Below are 23,891 nucleotides of genomic sequence, written 5' to 3' on the forward strand. Positions count from 1 at the left end.
AATTATATTTGTGTTTTTATTTGTAATTTCATTACAGAAAATAAAAAACACTATCACAATATTCCAATTTTCTGAGACGGTCGTGTATAAACAAAAAGTGATAACAGTAACTGCATTATATGGAATAGTGTTGGTAAATTTCGACACAGTGTACCCATGCATGAGACGTTTTTTAATTAAATACGCTTAATGTATTTTTATTAATGTTTTACACTTTCACATTAGAATCACTCAGAGGCGGTATATACACAATGTCCCCAAAGAAATTCCCTCAATACAATACTGAGCCACACATTTTTCATCCCACCATGCAGTTTCACCTGAAGCCTTGAACTTAATTTATTATAAAATCGTTTAAAAGGCAGCTACACAAAATGAGACAGAAAATTCCCCAAACATGAACTTTACATTATTTATTTTACACTTGCGTTTTTACAAATTTGGGCTCTTGCCACTTGCTCACCTTGATCAATTGAGATTTAGGAAATATTTACACAAAAAACTGCCATGTTCTGACAAAAAAATGTCATTTTTCAGGAATTTTAAAGATATCTATTGACACAAGTAGGAAACCCCGCAAGAACAACTAGAGTCCATTCTGCTATAGCTTGTGTTTGGGTTTTAATGGGCTCCAATGAATGAATCATTTAGTACCACAAAAAAGAACACTCAACCCTGGTAGGCTCGTTTGACTTCATTATGGAAAAGTGTAGAACATTTAGATATTACCTCTATCTCACAGTCTGGATTCTAACCTTGAACAACAGAACCATTCTTTGAGGAATTTATGTAGGTTACCTTCCTCCGTTACAAAATATGTCTATTTAGTCAATATATGACAAAGCTGGTGTGAAGAAGACAAGATGTTTGCCATGTGACTTGTGAGACCAGTTCGAGGGTGTACCCCAATTCCTCACTTTAAGTGAGCCGAGAGGATCCAGCTCACACATAGTTTTGGTAAAATAGATGGACGAAACAACCCTTAACTACAAGCTCAACTCGGTTGTGGGGTGAGTATTGTTTTCTAAATCTTGAAATATTGTCAAAACCAGTCTCAACCTCAAGTATAAGACTTCGAGCTTTCTAAAATTCTAGGTGTTCCAAAAAGTTTGACCCCAGGCCAATAATTTTGACAATTTTCATTAGAATGACCTAACATTTTCACAGCTTGAGTCGAAACATTTCAAGTTTTCTTGCACAATGTTGAGCATTTCTATCTTTTGAAGTTAGATTGGTAATGTACAGAATTTGGAACTCTCTTGCCGCAGATGACATCTCTTGAACTAAAGTCATGATTGCAACTTCAGTGAGCTCATTTGTGATACGTGAAAGTACGTGCATTTCTGGGACGCACTAGAATAAACTCCATCTTTATTTGTGTTTGGACTCTACTGAAAAACTTGCCATTTTCATGCTACACTAACAAAAAACTGGATGAGCGTGAAGTCACTCGCCAGAGTTTCTGCCAAAGAGATGGTTCGAAGTAGTGAAGATAATTTGCTTCTGAAATGCCCACGATGAACACCCAACCTTTTTTTCCATGCGATTCTTTTCCACAGTGTTTATGCAAACAGATTAGTCTAGTCTTCATGCCTCTTTTTCCACCTAATATTGAAGAACTGAAACAGAGAATTAGCACGGCACTGGAAACATGCAGCAGCCAGTGTGGCATGAGCTCAAATACCAACTCGTGTGCTGTCACAGGCAGCGCTCATATTGAACATTTATGAAAATCTGTCATAGAACCAACAAATATGTGTACTTTTCTTTGTCAAGTCATGTTTATTTGTATAGCCCTTATTCACAGAGAGAATCAAAGGGCTGCACAGATTAAAGACTATTGCAAACTATTATTACAGACTATTATGACACCATCCCCTCATCTAAAACATACAAATGATGCACATATCATCAACATAAAGTATAGGTTATTTATATGCTGTAGAGTAGAAGTGTGTTTTAATCTTGGATCTAAACATTTCCACTGAGGTTGCAGATCGAATCTCAGGGGGAAGAGCATTCCACAGCACTGGGGCCCAGATGGAGAACGCTCTCGACCCTGCAGATCTCTTCTTGGCTCTTGGGATCACTAGTAGACCAGCGTTTTCAGAGCGAAGGCTCCGGACTGGAACATAGGGGGAAATTAAATCTGCTTGCATGCTTTTGTATAATACCAACAGAACCTTAAAATCACATCTTAAGCTAACAGGGAGCCAATGCAGGTTAGCTAAAATCGGGGTAATGTGATCAAACTTTCTTGTCTCAGTTAAAAGCCTCGCTGCAGCATTTTGTACCAGCTGAAGGCTCTTGATTTTGGACTTCGGGAGACCGGAGAGTAGTGCATTACAGTAATCGAGACGGGAAGTAACAAATGCGTGAATTATAATCGCCGCATCTGACTGAGACAGCATAGGACGAATTTTAGCAATGTTGCGAAGATAAAAGAAAGCTGTTCTAGTAATATTCTTCACGTGTGTTTGAAAAGACAGATCAGGGTCAAATATGACACCTAAATTTTTAACTGAGTCACTCTGGGTGATATTACATTTGTCAATGTTCAGAGCAGTTTTTGAGAACAAGTCACGGCATTTAGATGTGTTCAATTGAGATCCATCAAGTAGTTTCTGAGATATGGGCTGTTAGATAGGGGTCAACCTTTTTGGAACACATTTAACTTCCCTTATTATGGAAGTGGCAGGAAATTGTAATATTCCTTCTATGAAACAGCTTTTATTTGTGGAATTTATGAGGGTTTCTTCCCACATTTACAAAATATGTTCAATTGTCAATCATTTACATAATTTGTGTGAATGAACTAAGATGTTTGTGTCCATTCCAAGACTTCTCCCTAAAAGTTGGCTAAAAGAGGCTCCTGCTAACACATAAACCTTAGCAGGATTAGCAAACCAAGATGGCTGGATGAAGAGCAGGTTAAAATCCCCAAATCACAAACTCCACTAGTGCAAGCATTGTGGGCAGGATACTTTTCAGTTATTTTCCAAATTTTATAATATTGCCAGTCCCAACCTCAATTACTAGATAACTTCAAGCTTCCGAAGACATTCACGATTGACCATTTGGATATTCCTCCCTCAAGAAAAACCTCGATCCGGTGAAAACGGCATCTCAGGGAAAGGATGCGCTCTCATTTTGTGATTGGCTGCGAGGGAGATTCTGCTGGGACGTGGGTGGGACCGTGGCAGGTGGGGGGGCATCGGGGGGAAGGGGCCGCCCGGGGGGTCCGTAAGGGAGCTGGTGATGAGGTGGCGGCGGTCCGCCGTGAGGGAACCGAGGAGGGAGCATCATTCCCGGCCGAGGGCCCCACACTGTAAAAAGGTGCAATCAGTTTTACGGGCTACTATATTTTTTGCAGCCCACCCCCCAAAAATGTACTTTGTTATATATTTTTCATATAGGCACACTGAACTATAGGGCGCATGGAATTAAAACTTTAGTGTGTATAACTTGTGCATTTTATACACTTACATTATACATGAGGGGTCTCCAACGCGATGCCAGCGAGCACCAGATTTTTGAATGAGTCTCTTTAACCATATTTTTAATAATTTAAATGGTTTTAACATAGTATAACATACGTTTTTATTTCAGAGATCCAAATCGTTTCCAGTTCCCGGGGTTCATGGACAAAAATCATTCAAGTATTTTTGATTATTTTAAGCAATTAAGAGAATAAAATAAGAATCTAGTCATGTACATTTATTTATTCATCTTTTAAATTATTTATTTCACCCAAAATACAAACTAAATGGCAATTTATGGCTTTACTTGAGCAACTGAGCAAAACATTGTGCAGTTTTAACCAAGCAATATGGCAATTTTTTTTGCTTAGTATGCAGCTACCTTGCCAGGTAGTTATCAAGCTATCTCGCCATCTTTTTACATTTTTTGCATGCTATCTAGCGAACATTTTACATTTTTCTTGCACACTATCAAGCTAAATATTGGACAATCTAGCTTTATTTTTAGCTCTCTACAGTATCTGGCTATTTAGATGTGGTTTTACTGTCTTAGCTAGCGTTCTAACTCCCTTTTAGTTTTTTACTAGTTCACCTCTCTAGTTAACAATCAAGCTACCTTTTTAGCAAGTGATCTAGTCAAGTTACTATTTTAGAATTTCATATCAAACTGGGTGCCCTTTGTTCTAATTTGTAACAAAAAGTAACTCAGCTTGAAAAAGGCTGGAGATCCAATACACCACAGACACATTAAGCACACTACAGACACCTTAAATTGGACCATACTTGGACTATTCTTGCACTCCAGTCACTTTCAGATTCAAGTTGTGCTTTATCTTATTTTTATCTTTTTGCCTTAACTCATACTGAGTTAATCTTGTATTTTTGATCTTTTTAATATTCGAAATACTCTTTTATGTATACATGTATATAGTTTCTTAGTTCTATTACGCTCCCAACTGTGTGGACAGCAAAGTAAGAATTTCATTGCGCATGGAATCGTGGTTCTTTACTGTGCATATGACAATAAAAACTTTGAATCTTGAATCCCTGATATGCAGTACTTCCTTGTTGTATAGCGGTTTGCTTATAGCAATTTTCATCCTGCATTAAACTCTGAGGTCTGATTGGCTAAACAGTTGCCTCGCCCCTTTTCTGCTTGTGCCTGTGCGTCAATGACTCTGCGGCATGAGTTGTACGAATGTAAAACAGCTCGTCAAGCCGACATTACAGATGCAGATTTTTTTTTACGAATTGTAAATTTCTCTAAAAGCCATCATGTCAACAAAACGCTGTGGGGGAAAACAAAGTTGGTCTTCTCGAGCTACACTTGCTCTGAGCTAGATGCGACTCTTTGCTGCTCCCTAGTGGCTCCCTGCTGTTTTTTTCAAAAATGTTTGATAAAAACAGGACACATTTTTAACGTTTTCCAGTTAATATAGACAGAGCATTTCCTTCCTTATAAGGCCTATATAAGGAACAAGAGACAGAGAGAAAAAGAAAGACAGAAACAGAGAAAAGAGTGAAAAAAAGAGAGAAAAAGACAAAGACAAAAAGAGACAGAGAAAAGGGACAGTGATATAGAAAAGAGAGAAAGAATGTGAGAAAAAGAGAAACTGGAACAGAAAAAAAGAGAAAAGGAGAGAGTGAAAAAGTCAGATAGAGAGAAGAGAAAAAAATCAGAGAGAGAAAAAGTCAGAAAGAGAATGAGCCAGAGAGAAAGGGAGAATGAAAAAGAGAGAAAGAAAAAGAGGGAAACAAAGAGAAATAGAGAAAAAGAGAGTCAAAAAGAGATAAAAAGAGAGAAAGAAAGTGTGAAAAAGAGAGAGAACGTAATATAGTTCCAGTTGCTTTGAGAGTGGCACCTGACGTTGTCAACATCAAGTGGACATATTTTTTTCTCTTGTGCTTCTCTAGGTGTTGTCTCACAGTCAGAATTGAAAACCTTGGTGGGCCTGACCTGGCCCGCGGGCAGCATGCTTGACGTATGTGCTGTATTGGATCTGATGATAAATTGGACTTTGCGTTTCTTTCCATCTTTTAGGACAAATTAATGTTTTTTTTCTTCCACTAACATTCATTTCTTGCATCGTGCAATAAAATAGTGTGATTATCAAATAAAACGATTCCATTTGCATAGCATATTTTGCAATTTTGGTCAGCCATCTTTAACCAATCATCAATCATTCCGCAAATACTGTGGTATACCATAAATCTTTGTGTAGTAATGCACACGAACGAATACCGTGTGGATTTCCAATATTATATTTAACGGTATATAAGGCTCACTTTCAAATTTCTGTCCAATTTGGGGTTTTTAGCTGCGCATTATAGTCCAAGAAAATATGGTACACATTGACGAGGTTTTGTATGCTCACTCGGCATCATGGGAGGTCCTCCAGGACCTCTTGGAGGAAAGAAATCAGGAGGTCCAAAAGGTGGTCTCCGCGGAAACGGTCCATCCATGGGCCCCATTAAGGGGCCGGGCGGTAGCGGGGCCCCCATTTTGAGAGCCAATTCGGGTGGAGTCCTTCGATCACTTACACCGAGCTGATGAGAAAATTCAACATTACAAATCTAGTTTTGGGATTACAGCTGATCAGCCACTCTTAAAGGGACAGTGTGTATTTTTTTGACAACTAGATGTCCCTGTAAGGCAGGGAAAATGCTCAAAGCCATGACAATATCTACATGATAGTAAATAAAGTACTACTAATTTCTAAAAAATGGCGTATTTTGGGTGCCAACTTTGTCCTCATTGTTCCTTATGTATTATTTTCTTTGATTCTGAAAAGAAAAAAAAATACAACAAAATTCTACAAAAATACTACTACAGAAACACTACAGAAATATTCCAAAATTACCATAAAACTAAATATCTTATTTAGTGCTTTATAATAATAATAATAATAATAATAATTTCCTTGTATTGTCATTCTGTGTAACAATGTACACAGAACGAAATGTCGATTGCACCTGACCCGTTGTAGCGAGCCGATGCAGCCGCAGCCAACAGAGGGCGCCGCCTGACAGGCACCCCATGTATTAATTTTCTTTCATTCAATTTGCTGGTTCAGCAGGAAAAAAACTAAAAAAAAAAAAAAAAAAATACAACTAAAGTACAAGTACAGAAATATTATAACTACTACTACCACCAAAATACTACACATTTACCACAAATCCTAATATAAAATCTAGTGATTAAAAACAGGGACCTGATGTATTATTTTGCTTGCATCCTGAAAAGAGAAAAATACTACAGAAATCCTCCATAAATACTACTACTGTAACACCATAAATGAAGATAAACTAGTTCAGAATTATTAGTACAGAAATATTGCAAAATATACAACTACTAATATACTAATAAATATAGAAATACTACAAAAATTAGATTCAAACAATCAAATTTAGTGCTTAAAAACCGGGACCTAATATATTATCTTGCTTTCACCCACAAAAGAAAAAAATACTCCAGAAATTATACAAGAATACTACCACAGTAATACTATAATAAAGATATAGTAATACATGAATATTGCAAAAAAAAAAAATACAACTACAAAAATACCCATAAATGATACAAAAATGTCCCAAAAATAATCGAAAAAGGACCTAATATATTATTTTGCTTTCATCCTTTAAATAAATAAATAAATAATACAAAAATAAATAAGAGCTGTCCCTTTAAACAAACCTCTCTGGGATCGTGCTCCGGTCCAAGGTTGCGTTCTCTGTTTGGTCCATCTGGAACAACAAAAATGAGAATAAAGTCAATAAGTAAGTCACTCACTTAAAAAGGAAAGAAAAGGGAGTGGCTACCTGTTGTCTCAACAGGGTGGATGGGTCCAGGGGGACCTGGATTAGGAAGTCCCCTTGGATGTGGGAAGGGAGGACCTGGAGGTGGCAGAGGACCCATCACTCCTGGAGGAGGACCGGGTCTCCTGTACCCTGGACCGATTGGTTCGGGAAACATGTAACCTGAGTGAGAGCAATCAAAATGGAAGAGTGAAAAAAAGGAGAAAAATAAGCCATTGGAGTGAAAAAAATGTTTATAAGTATTGCCTAGGTGACGGAAACTCAAAATGTTCAAAGAGCCATATTGGACCAACAAAAAGCAAAAAGAAAATTGTCTGGAGCCGCAAAAAAAATAAAAGCCTTATTCTAAATGCAACACATGCTGTATGTATTAGCAATATTATAAAAAAACGATGTTGGATGCTGGGCATCCTGTGGAGAAGTCAAGTCATGTTTATTTGTGACGCCCTTAATCACAAAGAGTCTCAAAGGGCTGCACAGACCACAGATTATTGCAAACCACAGACTATTATGAAACCATCCCTTGATCTAAAACCTACATGAGGGCAAATACTACACAGACATTGTCAACATAAAATATAAAAGAAAGCAAAAAAGACAAGAGAAAGGTGATAAATGGAAAATTAGCTGAAGAGCTGTGAGCCGCTGCGTCCATGCGCGCCGCTATCATCATAATTATTGAACACGTTTAATAATATACCTCATTGGCGTTGTGCCGTTTTTCACCAAAATCAAAATGCCGTTTGCAAGTGGCGTCGCATGCGGTTGGCACCAGAAGTGTAGGCTTTAAGGTTCAAAACGCCACCAAGTGGTGATGTAAAGATTTACACAAGGCGTTTAAATAAGCACATTTTCATACACCCCCGCTCAAGCACTCTACAACAGCCTGTTGTCAATAGAGGTCACGAACCTTTTTTATTCAAAGTGCTATTATAGCAAAATATTTTGATTTTGTGTGCATAGCTCTGCTTACCCCTACCGCTCACCTAGTCAAATTGCTTGGTTTGTTTGGCTGGCGTTTCTGTCTGTTTACAGTTTTTCTGTGGGTTTTCATCGTGAAGAGCCTCCACAGCGAAACTAAATTGTTTAGTGAGCTTCCATGTGAAAGATTCTAAAGTACAGCCAAAACGAAGTCTGTTGGTTTGACAACTTGATTGTAAGATGTAGTGATTGTTCACTAGACCGAACCACTCGTTAGTGTTACGCCAGCCATGTGCCACCGACTCGACTCATTAAAATGTATCGTTTACCAAATTGTTCGAATTAGTTATCTGACTCCATTAACCAAACACAACTTACATTCGCCTAAAAGTGCATGCTCGTTTCCTTATGGAAAAATGAACAGGAGACCGGCATTTCCACATAATTTCTTAAATAACAAACTAAGTGAATCCCATCGAATTAGCCGAATTAGTGTCGCTCTTCGTCGAGCCTCTCTCGATTGTCCCTCTCGATCTCCCTACATCTTTTCACAAGCTGGCGTGCCGGCTCCTCCCCTGGGCGTGCCAACTCCTCCCATGGGCGCGCCAGGTGCCAGCTTCACCACCTCCTTGCCGAAGGGCGTCGCGATGTCTAAAAAACTCATATCAGCAGAGCTTATCAGAACAACTCCTCCAAACAATGCCTGCCTTCCTGCGTCACAGAGGCTCCTCTTGCGTCAGCCCTTGTCCCAGTTCCTGTTTTCTGTGAACATCATCCTCCACTAGGTTGCAATGACCTGCCCCACAGCTCAGCCAGTGAATATCTTTTGTATTAAATGTAATTTGATCGTACAAAATACCTTATAGTCAAATATAAAAAAATCCTTCAGCGCTTACCAGAATTAGAATGCTAAGGATGAGATTTGCACGAGTACAGCTTTATCTCATGTTCTTATGTTCTCATGAAAAGAGACATTTTTGGACATATAGATTCCCGACCCCTGCTCAACAAATAACCCAAAAATGTTTCACAGCATAGCAAAAAGAAATGGTCAAGCGACACAAAAAGCACCTACCTAACGCATCACGTGACTACTCTGCTGTAGGATACCACCTCAAGTTTAACTTCATTACGATATTATGTATTATATTTTGTAAGTTGTACGCCCGACATAAAATATGCACGCCCCAGGCGTCCGGACAGACGTTATTTCAGACACTGACATAAATTAAACTGCATGGATGGTGGTGTCCCTTTGCGTGTCAACTTAAGCTCTGAAAATGTTAGTTTCCAACTAACCTGTGAGTTGTGAAAAGTAGACAATTCAATTCTGCAACAAGAAATTTGATAAAATTATCTTTAACAAATGCTTTTTCGCCATTGTTTGTTTACATTTGTTTGACAGATCCTAAGTTGTTACTAAATCTACGTCTTTTCTTTCATAATAGTCTGTAGTTTGCAATAATCTGTGGTCTGTGCAGCACTACGAGACCATAAGCATGACTTGACTCGTTTAGAACAACCTGCCTGGCTTGTCACGCTGCCTCATTAAAAGGCAGAGCTCTTTTATTAGGGTGGCAAAAAAAAAATCTAAGGAGAATTTTTCTAATTATTTTATGATAAAGAGTAGTCTGTTGTTTTGTGCACTATTTTACTATCCATCCAAAACTTCACTATTTGAATAAAGAGGAGGACAATTATGTGTTTTTTCACCTTTTAATTACCACGGGGGCATTGGCACCCCCAATTTGAAGCGCTATTAAATAACCATAACTTCGCGACCGTTGGGCTAAATACAAAATTCAAACGGTTCCTGTAAGAAGAGAAGATGGGCTTTGGAGTAATATAAACAAAAACCAAAATGAATGAAAGTAGTTCTCCTAAACACTTACAAGATGACAGCAACTTCCCACAATCGTCTCTCAACAAACCAATCACAGGCAATAAATGAGGCATTTTTTGTTGTCTGTAACAATTAAAAAAACAACAACATTTAAATCCTTTAAACCTTGCTTAATTAGTTTTGATTGTCAACAGGGCAGTGACTTGGGGTACTGATGGGTCATGTGGGTCTACATCTCCAGGAATTGCTTCACCATCTACCACAGGCCCATAAAACGCCTGCCTTTGGTGAAAAATAGTTGACAATAAACGGGCGGCTGAGAGAGAAAGACTTAAAAAACGTCTTCGGTAGATATTTCTGACAGTACATATTTCCAGTTTATGTTGTCTTTCAATGTGCTCATGTTCAGTTCCAGTTTTTTTTTTCATTATAATCCTGTAAAATCCGAATCCTTTTTGTTTTTTTTATTTAAAACTGATATTACATGGTCTTAAAATATACTTTTGGTAGATAGTGGCCAAAAGTAATCGCTCATAACAAGATTTCTGACTCTTTCATGGCCAAAATAACAAATACATGCCAAATAGGCTGTATGAAACTCGGTAAATAAAGGGTTAAATGCGTTCATTGGGAAAAAAAACAAACAAAAAAAACGATTAACTGATTATTATAAAAAACGTTAGCTGCAACCCTATACAAAGCAACTAAAACCCACCTTGAGGAGGGAAGGGACCAGGAGGCCCAGGTGGGGGTCCCCTGCGATCTCTTTCCCATGAAGGCGAGAGGGAGCCGCTGTCAGAGTGTGCGCCTCCACTCTGCTCTAGCTCTGCTTGGCCACTAGGGGGCTCTACGGATCGACGATTTACTGGAAGAACACAGCCAAAGCAGAACGGTACACTAAACAACGATAGAGGCAATTATTTTGCATGCAAGTTAGAAACTTGAAGACACAATGTTACGATAGACTAGTTAGAACAAATTCTTAATATAATTTATAACAAATAGCGTCGATATCTCATATTCTCATAATACACTGTTTTTCTTTGAATTGTTATGGCCAATATGGGGACTAACGCGTTACAAAGGAACATGTTTCAGGAGTTACTTTTCTCCTTAACGAGTACTGTAACACGTTATTTGTAACCCTACTGCAGGGGCCTAGAACGTGGTGCCTGCAGAACTTTTCTAGATAGCTCAACAGTGATAGGTCATTGTGATTTCCAAGATTAAGAAAAAAAATTACCCCAATTTAATGACTAACTTCATGATAACATAGAGGCATTAGAGTAGTAACACGATAAGTTGTTATTTTACAAATGTTTTAAAATAATTTCCAGTTCATGGACAAAAAAGATCTTTAAGTATATATATATATATATATATATATATATATATATATAATTATTTTTTTAGCAATTACGAGAATAACATGAGAATCGATTTATGTATATAACAAAGGCATTAATTTATACTTATTTTATTCGTTTTACGCAAAATACAACAAAATACAATTTATGGGTGTTATAAAGTGAATGAGCAAAAAATGTGCCGTTTCTGTAACAACCCATCTTCCTTTCTTCATAGTTATTTAACAGGCTTCCTTTCCTTTTACATACTTTACATGCTATCTAGCTTACATATTACATTTTTGCCAATTATATTGGCCTCTTTTCTCGCTAGCTTGTATCTAGCTTATTTAAAACTTTCTATCTGGCTATTTAGTGGGCTTTTTACTTTTTTAGCTATCCATCTAGCTCTTTTAGTTTTTTACATTTAAGCTAACCATCAAGCTACTGTTTTAGCTATTTAGCAACCCATCTAGCTAAGTTGCTATTTTAGATAAAACTGTGTGCCCTTTTCGCTAATTAGTAACAAAAAATACCTCTCGGCTTAAAAAGGGTGGAGACCACAGCTCTACTGTCATTATTATTTAGTGCATTACTCAGTTACGCTGCTAAATCATAAATGAAGATCATTATTTTTAGTGTCCTTTGATTGCTGAGTACTCTTGTATCACATATATTCTCCGATCAGACGATGTGAACCAGAAAGGGGTGTTTCTATTTACCTACAAAATACAAGTTGATGCAGTTATGGTGTCACCATCTCATCCACAGTATGAGAATGCCAAATTTCTACTCATATTAGATATCCTCCCTACCATACATACTCGCATCCAAGCCGTATTTAAGAATTATAACAACATACTGAAATAAGGGAGTCGGCTTTTATGTGCATATTTGGTTGTGAGTCAACAGTAGCAGATTACGGGCAGAACATGGGGAAACTATAAACATTCCCAATATGTACACTCAAGAATCTGCCCCCTGTGTAGAGTTTAACATGACATTATTTTTATTTTCATTCCGTTTTATTTACTCATCTTCAGTTTTTTTCTATGTACGTCTGCAGCACTTTCTGTTATCATTGTTTAGTGATGAAACACTCAAATAATACAAAGTTTAAACTTCCACGCCAAATTTGTTTGTAATGATGCAATGTTCAATAAAAAAATATATATAAAAAAAAGTATGATAACTTTGTTGTGAAAACGGTCTTGAAGCCTGTTGGACCAAAGTGGTACTACAACTCTCAGCGTCACAACGGGATTGTGCGCACTCTTATTTGCATTGATTTAACGTACTTAGTGGCTCATACATAATGTGATACAACGAATCAATGATCCAATTAATTGCCAAAGCTTTTTATAATCGATTTTATTGATTAGTTGTTGCAGCCCTAATTAGAATTGAGAACCGTCTTTCTTGTCATCGATATCGATACACATTTTTATCAAGGCGAGGCCCTCAAACTATTGCCCCGCGGGTTGACATAAAGGCATGTTAGTGTATTTAAGGACACACACCTAGAGGTGAAAGTCTGTTTAAAGGCGCTTCGAGAAGTGTCGGAGGTGAGAGTAAAGCTCGGTTTTCTGATGCAGGTCGACCCAAAGTAGAAGGCCCGAAAGGCAATCTTTCAGCTGGATGAGTGAAAAAATTTGGTGAGATAAACAGCGGGGTTTACAGTAAAAAGATATTTCAATTGGACCAAATTAAAAACATTTAAAACAGGCATGTCAAACTCAGTTTGGCTCGGAGGCCAGATCCAGACTTCATGTTCTCGGGTGGGCCGGATGAATAAAAATATCATCAACACCAAATATTTAGCTTTGTTTTTCAATTATATGTTTTTTCTTTCACTCTACCCTACAAAAAATATTTTCACGTTTGGTATTGAATGTGTTAACAATTTGTTTATTTTAACAGTTGAGTAAATGTAGATTTACGTCTGAACCAACTCAACACAAACATCACACACATAGACTAACTCAAGTGAAACTCTCAATAAAAACATGCTTTCCTCACTTGTCAGACTGCTTTGAAATAAAAAAAAATATACCGTATTTTCCGCACTATAAGGCGCACCTAAAAGTCCTAATTTTTTTCAAAAGCTGGCTCAACATTAAATCACAAGGTCTCGCAACTTACGCAACAGCCGCCGACTCGATTTCCCTCCGAACGTGGAGTAGTCCGCGGTGTATGCTGGGATTTATATACCGGCGTTTCATTGGCTAACCAATGTGTCAATCATCATTTGAATCGTTCACTATTGGCTAAAGTTATTCGGAGCCTCGGATTGGCTAGAGCGCCAAAACAAACCCTGCAATTGGCCGAAAAAGATGTGTCAATCATCCGTTAAATCGATCGCTATTGGCTGAAGTTATTCGGAGCCTCGGATTGGCTAGAGGGCCAAAACAAACCCTGCAATTGGCCCGAAAAAGATGTGTCAATCATCCGTTTAATCGATTGCTATTGGCTGAAGTTATTCGAAGCCTCGGATTGGCTAGAGGGCCAAAACAAACCCTGCAATTGGCCCGAAAAAGATGTGTCAATCATCCGTTAAATTGATTGCTATTGGCTGAAGTTATTCGAAGCCTCGGATTGGCTAGATGGCCAAAACAAACCCTGCAATTGGCCGAGTTTAGCAATGGCGTAGCAAGCTTGCTAAAGTACGCCATAAAGAAACATGTTTCATTAGTCTGTATTTAAAAATATTTTCCTCTCCTGGATTTACTACACTCACGGTTGTAAGAAGACCATGATTGCGTATCATTATTGAACGTGAGAACTTAGGTGAGCTATGCGGCTTTATATTTTCCCGGTATCTTGTTTTAGAACGATCTTGATGTTGCTGTGATGAGTTGAGTGAATTAAACTCAATTCCAAGTGTTTATTGTCATATGCACAGTAAAGTTGCGAGCGAAAAAGAAAATAGAAACTAAGAAATGTTTGGCATTTCTCGAATCCCAAGACTTTAAACCTTCTGAATGATATTTGAAATGATGCATTTGAGTGACATCGTACGAACACTGCATCCACACGTGTCTACGACACGGATTTGCTTCTTTGCAAGCTTTGGGAATGTTAAGGGAGTAATCAGTTTGACTGAATCATCTGACTGTTTTGTCGACGTTCCCATTGTAGCGCCTTATAATCCGGTGCGCCTTATCTATGGAAGATATAGGACCAAAAACTATTTTTTGGGGGTGCGCCCTATAACCCGGTGCGCCCTATAGTGCGGAAAATACGGTATTAATAAAACAAGCTTTGAACGGGCAATAACTTCATATTAAAGTAACAGGCTGTGCCTACTGAAACTAGACCTCAACTCTTTTACATCTTTACTGCCCTCAAGCGGAAGAAGGAGCATTTGGTTTGCATGTATTAATAAAACAAAAATTAAAGTTGGAGACTTTTTTTTGCATACTCAATAAATTTACAGCAGGCCAGATTAAATCATCCAACAGGCGGCAATCCGGCCCACGGCCGAATGTTTGAGATGCCTGACTTAAACCATGAAAATCAAAGATAATCAGGTATAGTCTATTTTGGAATTGTGATTGGAATTACCTAATTTTGTAATGAGATTTGTAATTACTTTTTGTTCTTAACAACAGGTTGTGCCAGAAATTACGCATGAAAAAACCGTGCACTACGCTGTATGGTCGTTGATACTCACCTCGGAAAGGTAAAGGCCTGGCCAGGTTGTCCAAAGCAAACGGGTCTTTATCGAGGGCATCCAATTTAAATTGCGTGTCTGTAAGCCTGTGAACAGAAACAATTCAAGTATGTTAATTCTGATCTTAATACTAGACATGAACAAAGGAGATTGCATGGGATGCCAGCTTGTTATTGTGACTAAAATACCTCACTGTAGTTTTTTGTTTTGACTATTGTGCACTGTTTACATAAAAGTCACTATCGCCCAATCATGTTGCTGTTCGTTGATTTTCACACCTAATAAAAGGGCTTACAAAATACCATTTTTTTCTAATTAGGCGCAGAACATCTAGTGTTCCTCCCCACAATCATGCAGATATGTTCCAAAGTATTCACGGCGCAATGGATCTAGAGAAATTAACTTTCAAGTAGACAGTTTGACTTCATATCCCCTAGAGTCAGGACGTCACTGGATGACAACTAGGACTCAAAAAAACGACAGGTCCCATTGAAAAACAAACGGCGATTGTAGTAATCAGCAAATGCATAGCACTCATTCTGCTTTGAGTAATTGGAACTTTGCTCACCGTGTCCCTAGGGGACTTCTGACTGTTTTGTCCGAGTTGATTTCAAGTCAAGTCACATTTATTTGTATAGCTCTTAATCAAATTGTCTCAAAGGACTGCACAGGTTAAAATGACACCATCCTCTGATCTTAAACCAATATGCAGGCAAGGAAAATCATTAAAGGGTAAGTTTACCTGCCGTCGTGTACAGCGTGTGTTTCCTTTTTGCCTTTGCCTTCTTTTAGGTATGTGATTGTGACTTTTTGTTTTGTGTTTTTTTACTGCATGTATTGCAGTTAATATAATATTGTCCAGATAGCTCCCCCGCTAGCGTGTGGACTCCCGAAGATTTCCAGATTAGCCCTGTTAGCAGCCGCCAAGCTGCCTAGGCTGCTGTGCTAATGGTTTTTCCCCTGGTTGGGTTTGTGTTTGTTGCCGAAATAATTTTTTGTTGTGGGCTCCTAGTTAACCTCTTGCTGCATGTTTTTGATCAGCCAGCCTCCCATTTTTTCACCCGAGCGGTCCCGGTTAGCCATTTTTAGTACCCAGCTAGCCTGGACATTTTTGAATAAGGGTTTGCTCCCCCACATGAAACAGATACTGTTTTTCATGGTTATCAGTAGCAGGAGGAGTCTCCTGATCTGACTTAGATAAAGCACCTTCATTATCTGGTCACCGCAGATTTTAAATGTAAAGTATTATCATCCCGCTCTTCAGAGATGAGCCTGACCTTAGCATTGATGATCAGCGTGTGACAATACTGATACAAGCAAATGACTTTATCTACAAGTTTTAAACCAACACTGGTTATTTTTCCCTGTAGATAGAATTACCGGTATTATAGAGATAGGTTGCAAGGAATGCATTTTAGAACAGGTTGGAATTTCTTATCTGATTTGGGCTCTCCCCTGTTCTTACTGCAAGTTCAAAATCTTTAGATGTCTTATCACCTTATTTCAAGTGTCTACTATGTCTCTATGTATCAATGATATGACAAAAAAATCCATAGAGAACCTAGGCTAGGCCTATTGGTAAGACCTACTTCTGCCTGAGGAGCGCATTCTCTCTCTTGATGTCAGAGAGTTCTCGGTCTGCTGCACGTGCTGCAAGCTGTAAGAATAAAATGATGAAGAAGAAAAATGATGTATTATCATTCAAAGAGTTGAAAGAAGGGCTTTGCTTTTGGTGCAGACTATAGACCACAAACCCAATTGTTGTGAGCCTTCTTCTCGTGGGCAGATACTTGGGTCTGATACGACTGCTTGGTTTTCTCCATCTCCTCCTCCATCTCCTCAGCGCGAATCCTGAAAATACGTGTGTTAAAAGCCAAGACTTCAAATTTAAATATGTTTCAGATATAATTTATTAAAATGTCTACTTGTAGTTGGTGAGTTCTTCCATGGCTAAGGCAATATTTTTGTCTGCTTTATTCAATTTGTCTTCTTTCTGCAGACGCTCTTTTTCTTCCACTGTCAGCAGCCTGTGCCGAGTAAAATATCAAGTAAACTAAGGATATTCTTAAATAGATTAACAAGTGTTATGACCTGTGTAGTTTTAGCTCATTTTCTTGATACATTTCAGTCATAATCTGGAGTTTCTGTTGTAGTCGTGAAACCTGAGCAGAAATAAATCGACGTATATGAGTTCAGTATGTTACAATAGCACTAGTATTGCAGGTTGAGGTGAGCTACCTGTTCGGAGTATTTCTCCATTTCGGCTTGCATCGATAATCGCTCACTCTCCAAATCCTTAATGCTCACTGCAAAGAAAAATGCACATTGTGACACAACAACAGACAGTTAAAAGAGACACTGCATAATATTTGACCACAAGATTTCACTGTATTCTGTAGTTTAACCGAAAACCATGTCTTAAAAGAACAATGAAGAATACAAACTACGGAGACTCAAAGTGACCAAAGCGCAGCATATTTTCCAAATTTTTCGGGGCAGCTTTTATTGAGGTACTAGGTGGAACCTGTAGCAGCAAAATTGGGGACAATCATGTCAGCTCCCAACAGGCGAGCCACATGTTGTGTAAAATACAAATTTCTCAAGGTATGAGTAAATTAAAAAAATGCTTATTATTCCCATTAGGGCGGATCTGCTTTTGTACCCTATGAGATTTAACACATTTAGAACAGGTAGGAATCTCTTATTGGAGGTTCTAACCTCTGCAAGTTAAAAATTATTTGATGTCTTCTTTCCTTACTTTAAGTGTCTACTAAACTGTAAACTTATCACTCAACATTGTCAATACAAAAAAATTAGCATTGCTTGCTTTCGCCTCCCCAATTTACGTAGTTTTCATAAAAATTGATATTTCGTAATTTGCAATAAACTGCCATAATAAACTATGGAATATATATAGTATTTAATAGCACTGCAAAACCAGGACATTTAGAAAGGTTCTTAGGTTCACAAAGGTGGATGGACCCTCATTTTCGAGGATGCACAGGAAAAGGGTATATAAGCTAGATGATTCAAAATATGAGTGTTTGAAGATAATACTTACGTTCTAGGTCCTCTTTGGCCTTTACTTCATCATTCAGTTTGGCAAACACTCGGTCTTTGTCTTCATTAACGGATTTGAGGTCTGCATTTAGCTACACACATAGATAATGGCAAATTATTATTATTTAGTTGAATACATATTTTGATTAATCCTTTGATTAGAATATTATAGTTTATTAAAATAAACTACTTAGTTGTGATTAATAAGGGTCCATTAACAGAGTCAATTTTGCAGACAACACCCAACTGCACATTGCCGTGTCCCCAGATGACACATGTCCAATAGATACCCTTTTAAAATGAATTTTAGATAATACGTCATAGATACCAGTGAACTTTCTACAGGTCAACCGGGACAAAAAAAAGGTCTTGGTCATTGGTTCTGTATGTCAGAGAGAGAAATATTTACCAAAACTACACGATTTTAGACTTTCGGAGTGTGTTAAAAAAGTGGGTGTTATTTTTGGTCTGGTGGTTGTCGACCACAGATATAAAAAATTCAGGTTCTCCTATTCTGCCTTACTTATGTATTTTTATCTTTGAAAAATAGCAATAACGCTCAAAAGTTTTTGTCATGTTTGTCTAATGGCCATACCTTAGCAGCATAAATGAGCTTTTGGACTTTTTGAAGATGAATTTCTGATTTGGCTCCCTCTAGTTTTCCATTCTTCTCGGCACATCTTGAGGTCCCCTTCGATTCGTCACTTGTAAGCCCCTCCAGATCGGCATCCCAAGCTTTCATCTGAAGCAGCCGATCGGTGAGGGACTGAAAATGAAAGTTTTTGGTAAGAAGTATTTGGACTACTTTTATGTCAGTTTTTGCTGAGGACATTGAAAGTCCAAACAGGCGTACCATGATCCGGTCATCCTTGTTGGCTACATCCTGCAACATTGCACTGTGGGCCATTTCGTATCTCCTCATCTCTTCTTCCAGCTCGCTCACCCGCTCTGCCCATCCCTCCACCTGTTGCCTTAACTGCACAAAGGACCAAAAACTGAATCACTGACAGGAAAATGATCACATTTTAATAAGTTCAGGTTAAATAAATAAAAGCCAGGTTTATTTGCTTCTATGTCACATTACCTGTGTATTACTCTCCTTCAGCAGAATATTTTCTTCTCCAGCTGTTTCCAGATTCTTCTGCAGTCTATCGCTGTTCATATTGTATACTTTAATTGTGGTTTGAGCCTATGGAAGAAAATAAAATGAATGAATTAAATTGTTTCACAAAATCACAATTAACAAGTATAAATGCCACTGCCTTTAAAATTGTTGGGAAAAATTTCACTAGTGAATGGTCTGCATTTATATAGCGTTTTTTAAGTCAATGAAGACCTCCCAAAGTGCTTTACAATGTTTCACACTTTTCCCTTTTACACACTAACAGATAGCAGCCTGCTATAGGGGGCATTAGGGATTCAGTGTCTTGTTCATGTATACAAAAATAAAAACATCTTTTTGGGGGGTCCTCTCAGTCATTTTTGGTTATTTGTTTAATATTAAAAGTCGAACGATTATCGGCATCAATAATAATTAATTTGAGAGGTATCGGCTGTTTTTTTTTATTTCATTCAACAAGCCTCAATGCTTCTAATCCTCCCCTCCACTCCTCCTGCTACCCACACCATGCCTTCTGATAGGGAGCTGAACCACTAAAGCAGGAGAGAGCTACAGCTCAGCTAACTTGTCCCACTATGCCTTTAGCTTTAGCTTGTTTAAGGGAGGTGCACTCATGAGCTCTTAACATAACATCAGTTTGTTAATCAAGCGTGTCAATCAAGTGATTGAGAGCATAAAAAGCACGCTATAATGGAAGAGATTAGCTCTTAACATAAGATTGTCAATCTGGCTCTAAAAACAGGACGGCACACACTTTTCAATTCAAAGTTCAACCTCATAGCGGTGGTACCAAATACTACAAATCTTAAGTAGTTTACCACACCAGTTTAAAGTATACAGTATGGTGGAATAAGAATATTCTATGAAAACTCGGAAAATTCCAAATAAAAAAATGAAGCAATTCTCATTTTTGGATCGACAATTTTGAGTGTTCCTTGGTTATTTTTTATGCATTAGCTCCATCTGCTGGACACTTGCAATAACAGCAAGCTTGGTGTGCGGTATCTAATATAATAATAATAATAATTTCCTTTGTATTGTCATTCTTTGTAACAATGTACACAGAACGAAATGTCGATACACCTGACCCGTTGTAGCGAGTCGATGCAGCCGCAGCCAACAGAGGGCGCAGCCATTATACCAATTAGGTATGTCTCGGCCGAGGCGCGAACCAGCGACCTCCCAGTCTCAAAGCGGGCACACTACCATCTAGGCTACTGAGCTGGTACTTGTATAAGGCTAGATTCACACTGTGAGCATGTCCGATTTTTTTGCACAGAGACGACCTCTATCGGATTTGTTCAAGTCCGCCTGAACTGCACATATCCAATTTTTTCACACCACACTCAGGACACTTTCAGGCCATGGCGGGCGAAAACACAGAGTGTCATTAGTTAACACATCCATGGAAGATGAACACTTGTTTATTATGTTACTCACAGAACAGCCAACATCGCATCACATTCATCTGGATCCACAACATTCAACATTCAAATCACACCACATGGAGAGCATTTAACGGGGGAACACAAGGTTTTGAATTGAATAAGTATTTTGGAAGGACAACGCGCAGTTGACAGCATCGAGGAGTTTTTCCGCAAAAATTAGTGCATTGGCATGTGACTTCCTGAGTCCTCTACTACGAGATCAAGTCGCATACATGTCACATTTACTTAAAAGTCACAAAAACTGCGGATTTCATAAAAACAATCGGAATTGAGCGTTAAACCTTGCAGTGTGAACCCAGCCTAATAACTACTAACGACTTAAAAACGAGGCTCTTAAATGCTACTGTGAAATAAAATTCAAAATACTCCTTATACATTCTAAAATATAATTTTCATTATTTGGCAACTTTGTTATAGTATTTTATGCATTTCATGAATCCAGGCAACTACTTCTAAAATTAGAGAGAGAAAAAACAACCCACCAAGATAGATTTTTCTAAAGACAAAGTTTTTTGAGAAGATTTCTGGACAGATATTTCAAATGTATACGTTTCTACTATTTTCAGTAGTGAATTGGGATTGCAGATAAAAATGGTTTCAAAAGTACAACGCCAAATAAATTGACCTTTTGCTAAACACATTTTCCCGAATACAAAGATAAAAACAAGTTCTGGTTTTGATCAACAACTACTGTATATATTTTTTTAAAAATCAAGATTTATCATGATAGTTGTATCAGAAATAACTCATTTATACAAGTTAGAACAAGACGGTTACCTGTTCTTCTTGTGACTGGAGTTCTTTGGTTTCCTGCTCTAATGTTTCAACGCTTTCTTCAAGTAGTTTAATCTTAAAGCGATAGAAAATACAATAATGTTACATAAAAGGCCATCTTCAATGTCCTTCGTTTATGTCATCTGATCTTCACCAGAAAGAAAAGCAAATTGATTCATTACCTTTTTTTCCTGTTCTCCCTTGAAAGATTTTTGTTCATCCAACTGATCTTTCAATTGTTGCAGGTTTTCTTCCAGTTGAGTTTCTGCGAGGTCTAACTGCTGGGCTTTGGCCTGGATAAGTCAGGCAAAAATGATGGGATTGCTAATTAATTTGAAAATTGTTTATTGACATAGAACATTTAATAGAAATCTTAGCTTTGCCTGAACAAGTGAAAATGTTGGGAGAAAAGGAACTAATACCAGAGTTCATATTTCAACCAAGAAAACGCATCCTGTTATTTAAAAGTCCGTATACGGAAATAAAAGCCAAGGATTAAAGTAATACAAAAAAACTGCTTTAACATTTGTAATACCACATCTTACAAGGTCTACCTACCTCCAGATCTGTCTTATGAATTTCAGCTAAACCGCCGTTGTCACATAATGCATTTTCCAGTTCGTCGTACTAAAAATACGAGATTAAAAACTGATTTATTGGTGTTAAAATGGGAAAAATCTCAATCCAGACGAAGTACAAACCTCCTGCTGACATTTACTAAGATTTTCCAGAACTTCACATTTTTCTTCAAGCAATTTAGCAACCTCCTCAGCCATCTGCCACTCTTTACCTAGTGAAATGAAATAAACGTTAAATTGTGCAACAAACATGGTTCTTTATTTTTTTTCTGCTCACATATGTAGGAAACTTACGGTGATACATTCTGCTTTTGACCTGTTTTTAAAAAAGGGTAAAAAAAACAATATTACAAGATTGAATAGTGGTTAATTTCAAATTTGAACACAATTATTGATGAACACAAAACATCAAGAAAAAATGGCAACAACACACCAAGTTTCTTTTGTGTTACTGCGCCTCATACTTACAGAGCTGTAGCATCTTCGACTGAACAGTAATGTGGTAAAAAGCCCCACCAAACTCGAGATGATAATTAGATCCCATGGAATTCCATGGAAGTCAGGTCCAGGCCTAATGTCATCAGGCAGTGAGGACGCGATCTGGAACATAGGTTAAAAATAAATACAATGAAATGTTGGTAGATTATATTTTAGGATTAACACAAAATGCACTACAACATATAAAGAAGAAATTGTTTTGGACTGATATCCAAATGCTTATATTAACTCCAATACTAGAAACTTGAATGGAAATATATTTAACTGGTGTTTGATCCCTAAATCCAACATAGTTAAACTTAAACTAATAGTTCCTTCCTTGCCATATCTTCCGTTGTAAAATGCCACTGCATCATCATCAGGTTAAACGGATAGACTGGAAGAGTCCAAAAAGAACATAGAAGTGGATGTTGTGATAATTAGGGGTTTCCCAAAACCACTTTTTCACTTACAAGATGAATGTCAAGTCAAGTCATATTTATTTGTATAGCCCTTAATCACAAAGAGTATCAAAGGGCTACACGGATCAAAGACTATTGCAGACTATTATGACCCCCCCCCATCTAAAACCTACATGAAGGCAAATAATACACATAATATCAACATAAAATATAGGTTATTTATATGCTATAGAGTAGAAGTGTGTTTTAAGCTTAGATTTAAACATTTCCACTGAGGTCGCGGATTGAATCTCGGGGGGAAGAGCATTCTACAGCACTGGGACCCGAATGGAGAACGCTCTCGAACCTACGGATCTCTTCTTGGCTCTTGGGATCACTAGTAGACCAGCGTTTTCAGAGCGAAGGCTCCGGACCGGAACATAGGGGGAAATTAAATCTGAAAGATATGAGGGCGCAAGTCCATGCATGCTTTTGTATAATACCAACAGAACCTTAAAATCACATCTTAAGCTAACAGGGAGCCAATGCAGGTTAGCTAAAATCAGGGTAATTTGATCAAAATTTCTTGTCTTAGTTAAAAGCCTCGCTGCAGCATTTTGTACCAGCTGAAGGCTCTTGATTTTGGACTTCGGGAGACCAGAGAGTAGTGCATTACAGTAATCGAGACGGGAAGTAACAAACGCGTGAATAATAATCTCCGCATCTGACTGAGACAGCATAGGGTTAGGGTTAATTTTAGCAATGTCGTGAAGATGGAAGAAAGCTGTTCTAGTAATATTCTTCACGTGTGTTGGAAAGGACAGATCGGGGTCAAATATGAAACCTAAATTTTTAACTAAGTCACTCTGGGTGATATTACATTTGTCAATGTTCATAGCAGTTTTTGAGAACAAGTCACGGCCTTTAGGGCGCGGTCACACAGCCGTTTGCGTCT

The 23,891-nt window shown here is 37.9% G+C and overlaps 1 protein-coding gene across 3 annotated transcripts in view; it reads right to left on the minus strand.

The window, feature by feature from the left end:
- Positions 1-394: 394 nt before the first annotated feature.
- Positions 395-23,891, minus strand: part of LOC148351416 (melanoma inhibitory activity protein 2-like) — a 31,823-nt gene continuing 8,326 nt past the window's right edge. For 2 of the 3 annotated variants that reach the window (XM_088354511.1, XM_088354510.1), the window contains exons 2-23: positions 22,527-22,658; positions 22,353-22,374; positions 22,182-22,270; positions 22,039-22,107; positions 21,663-21,773; positions 21,484-21,555; positions 19,223-19,327; positions 18,992-19,114; positions 18,734-18,904; positions 18,140-18,230; positions 17,317-17,384; positions 17,170-17,240; positions 17,004-17,105; positions 16,833-16,929; positions 16,668-16,735; positions 15,079-15,164; positions 12,926-13,039; positions 10,775-10,924; positions 7,299-7,457; positions 7,174-7,223; positions 5,855-6,026; positions 395-3,326 (exon numbers count right to left, since the gene is read on the minus strand). In XM_088354511.1, coding sequence (XP_088210637.1) covers positions 3,127-3,326; positions 5,855-6,026; positions 7,174-7,223; positions 7,299-7,457; positions 10,775-10,924; positions 12,926-13,039; positions 15,079-15,164; positions 16,668-16,735; positions 16,833-16,929; positions 17,004-17,105; positions 17,170-17,240; positions 17,317-17,384; positions 18,140-18,230; positions 18,734-18,904; positions 18,992-19,114; positions 19,223-19,327; positions 21,484-21,555; positions 21,663-21,773; positions 22,039-22,107; positions 22,182-22,270; positions 22,353-22,374; positions 22,527-22,658 — 2,322 coding nt within the window. In that variant the 3' untranslated portion in view covers positions 395-3,126. The remainder of the gene's footprint in view (positions 3,327-5,854; positions 6,027-7,173; positions 7,224-7,298; positions 7,458-10,774; positions 10,925-12,925; positions 13,040-15,078; positions 15,165-16,667; positions 16,736-16,832; positions 16,930-17,003; positions 17,106-17,169; positions 17,241-17,316; positions 17,385-18,139; positions 18,231-18,733; positions 18,905-18,991; positions 19,115-19,222; positions 19,328-21,483; positions 21,556-21,662; positions 21,774-22,038; positions 22,108-22,181; positions 22,271-22,352; positions 22,375-22,526; positions 22,659-23,891) is intronic. The other variant, XM_088354512.1, reaches the window with a different exon arrangement.

Source organism: Urocampus carinirostris, chromosome 15 (assembly GCF_059441175.1).
Source record: "Urocampus carinirostris isolate Australia breed hairy pipefish chromosome 15, RoL_Ucar_1.0, whole genome shotgun sequence".
In the NCBI taxonomy this organism is placed as follows: Eukaryota; Metazoa; Chordata; class Actinopteri; order Syngnathiformes; family Syngnathidae; genus Urocampus; species Urocampus carinirostris.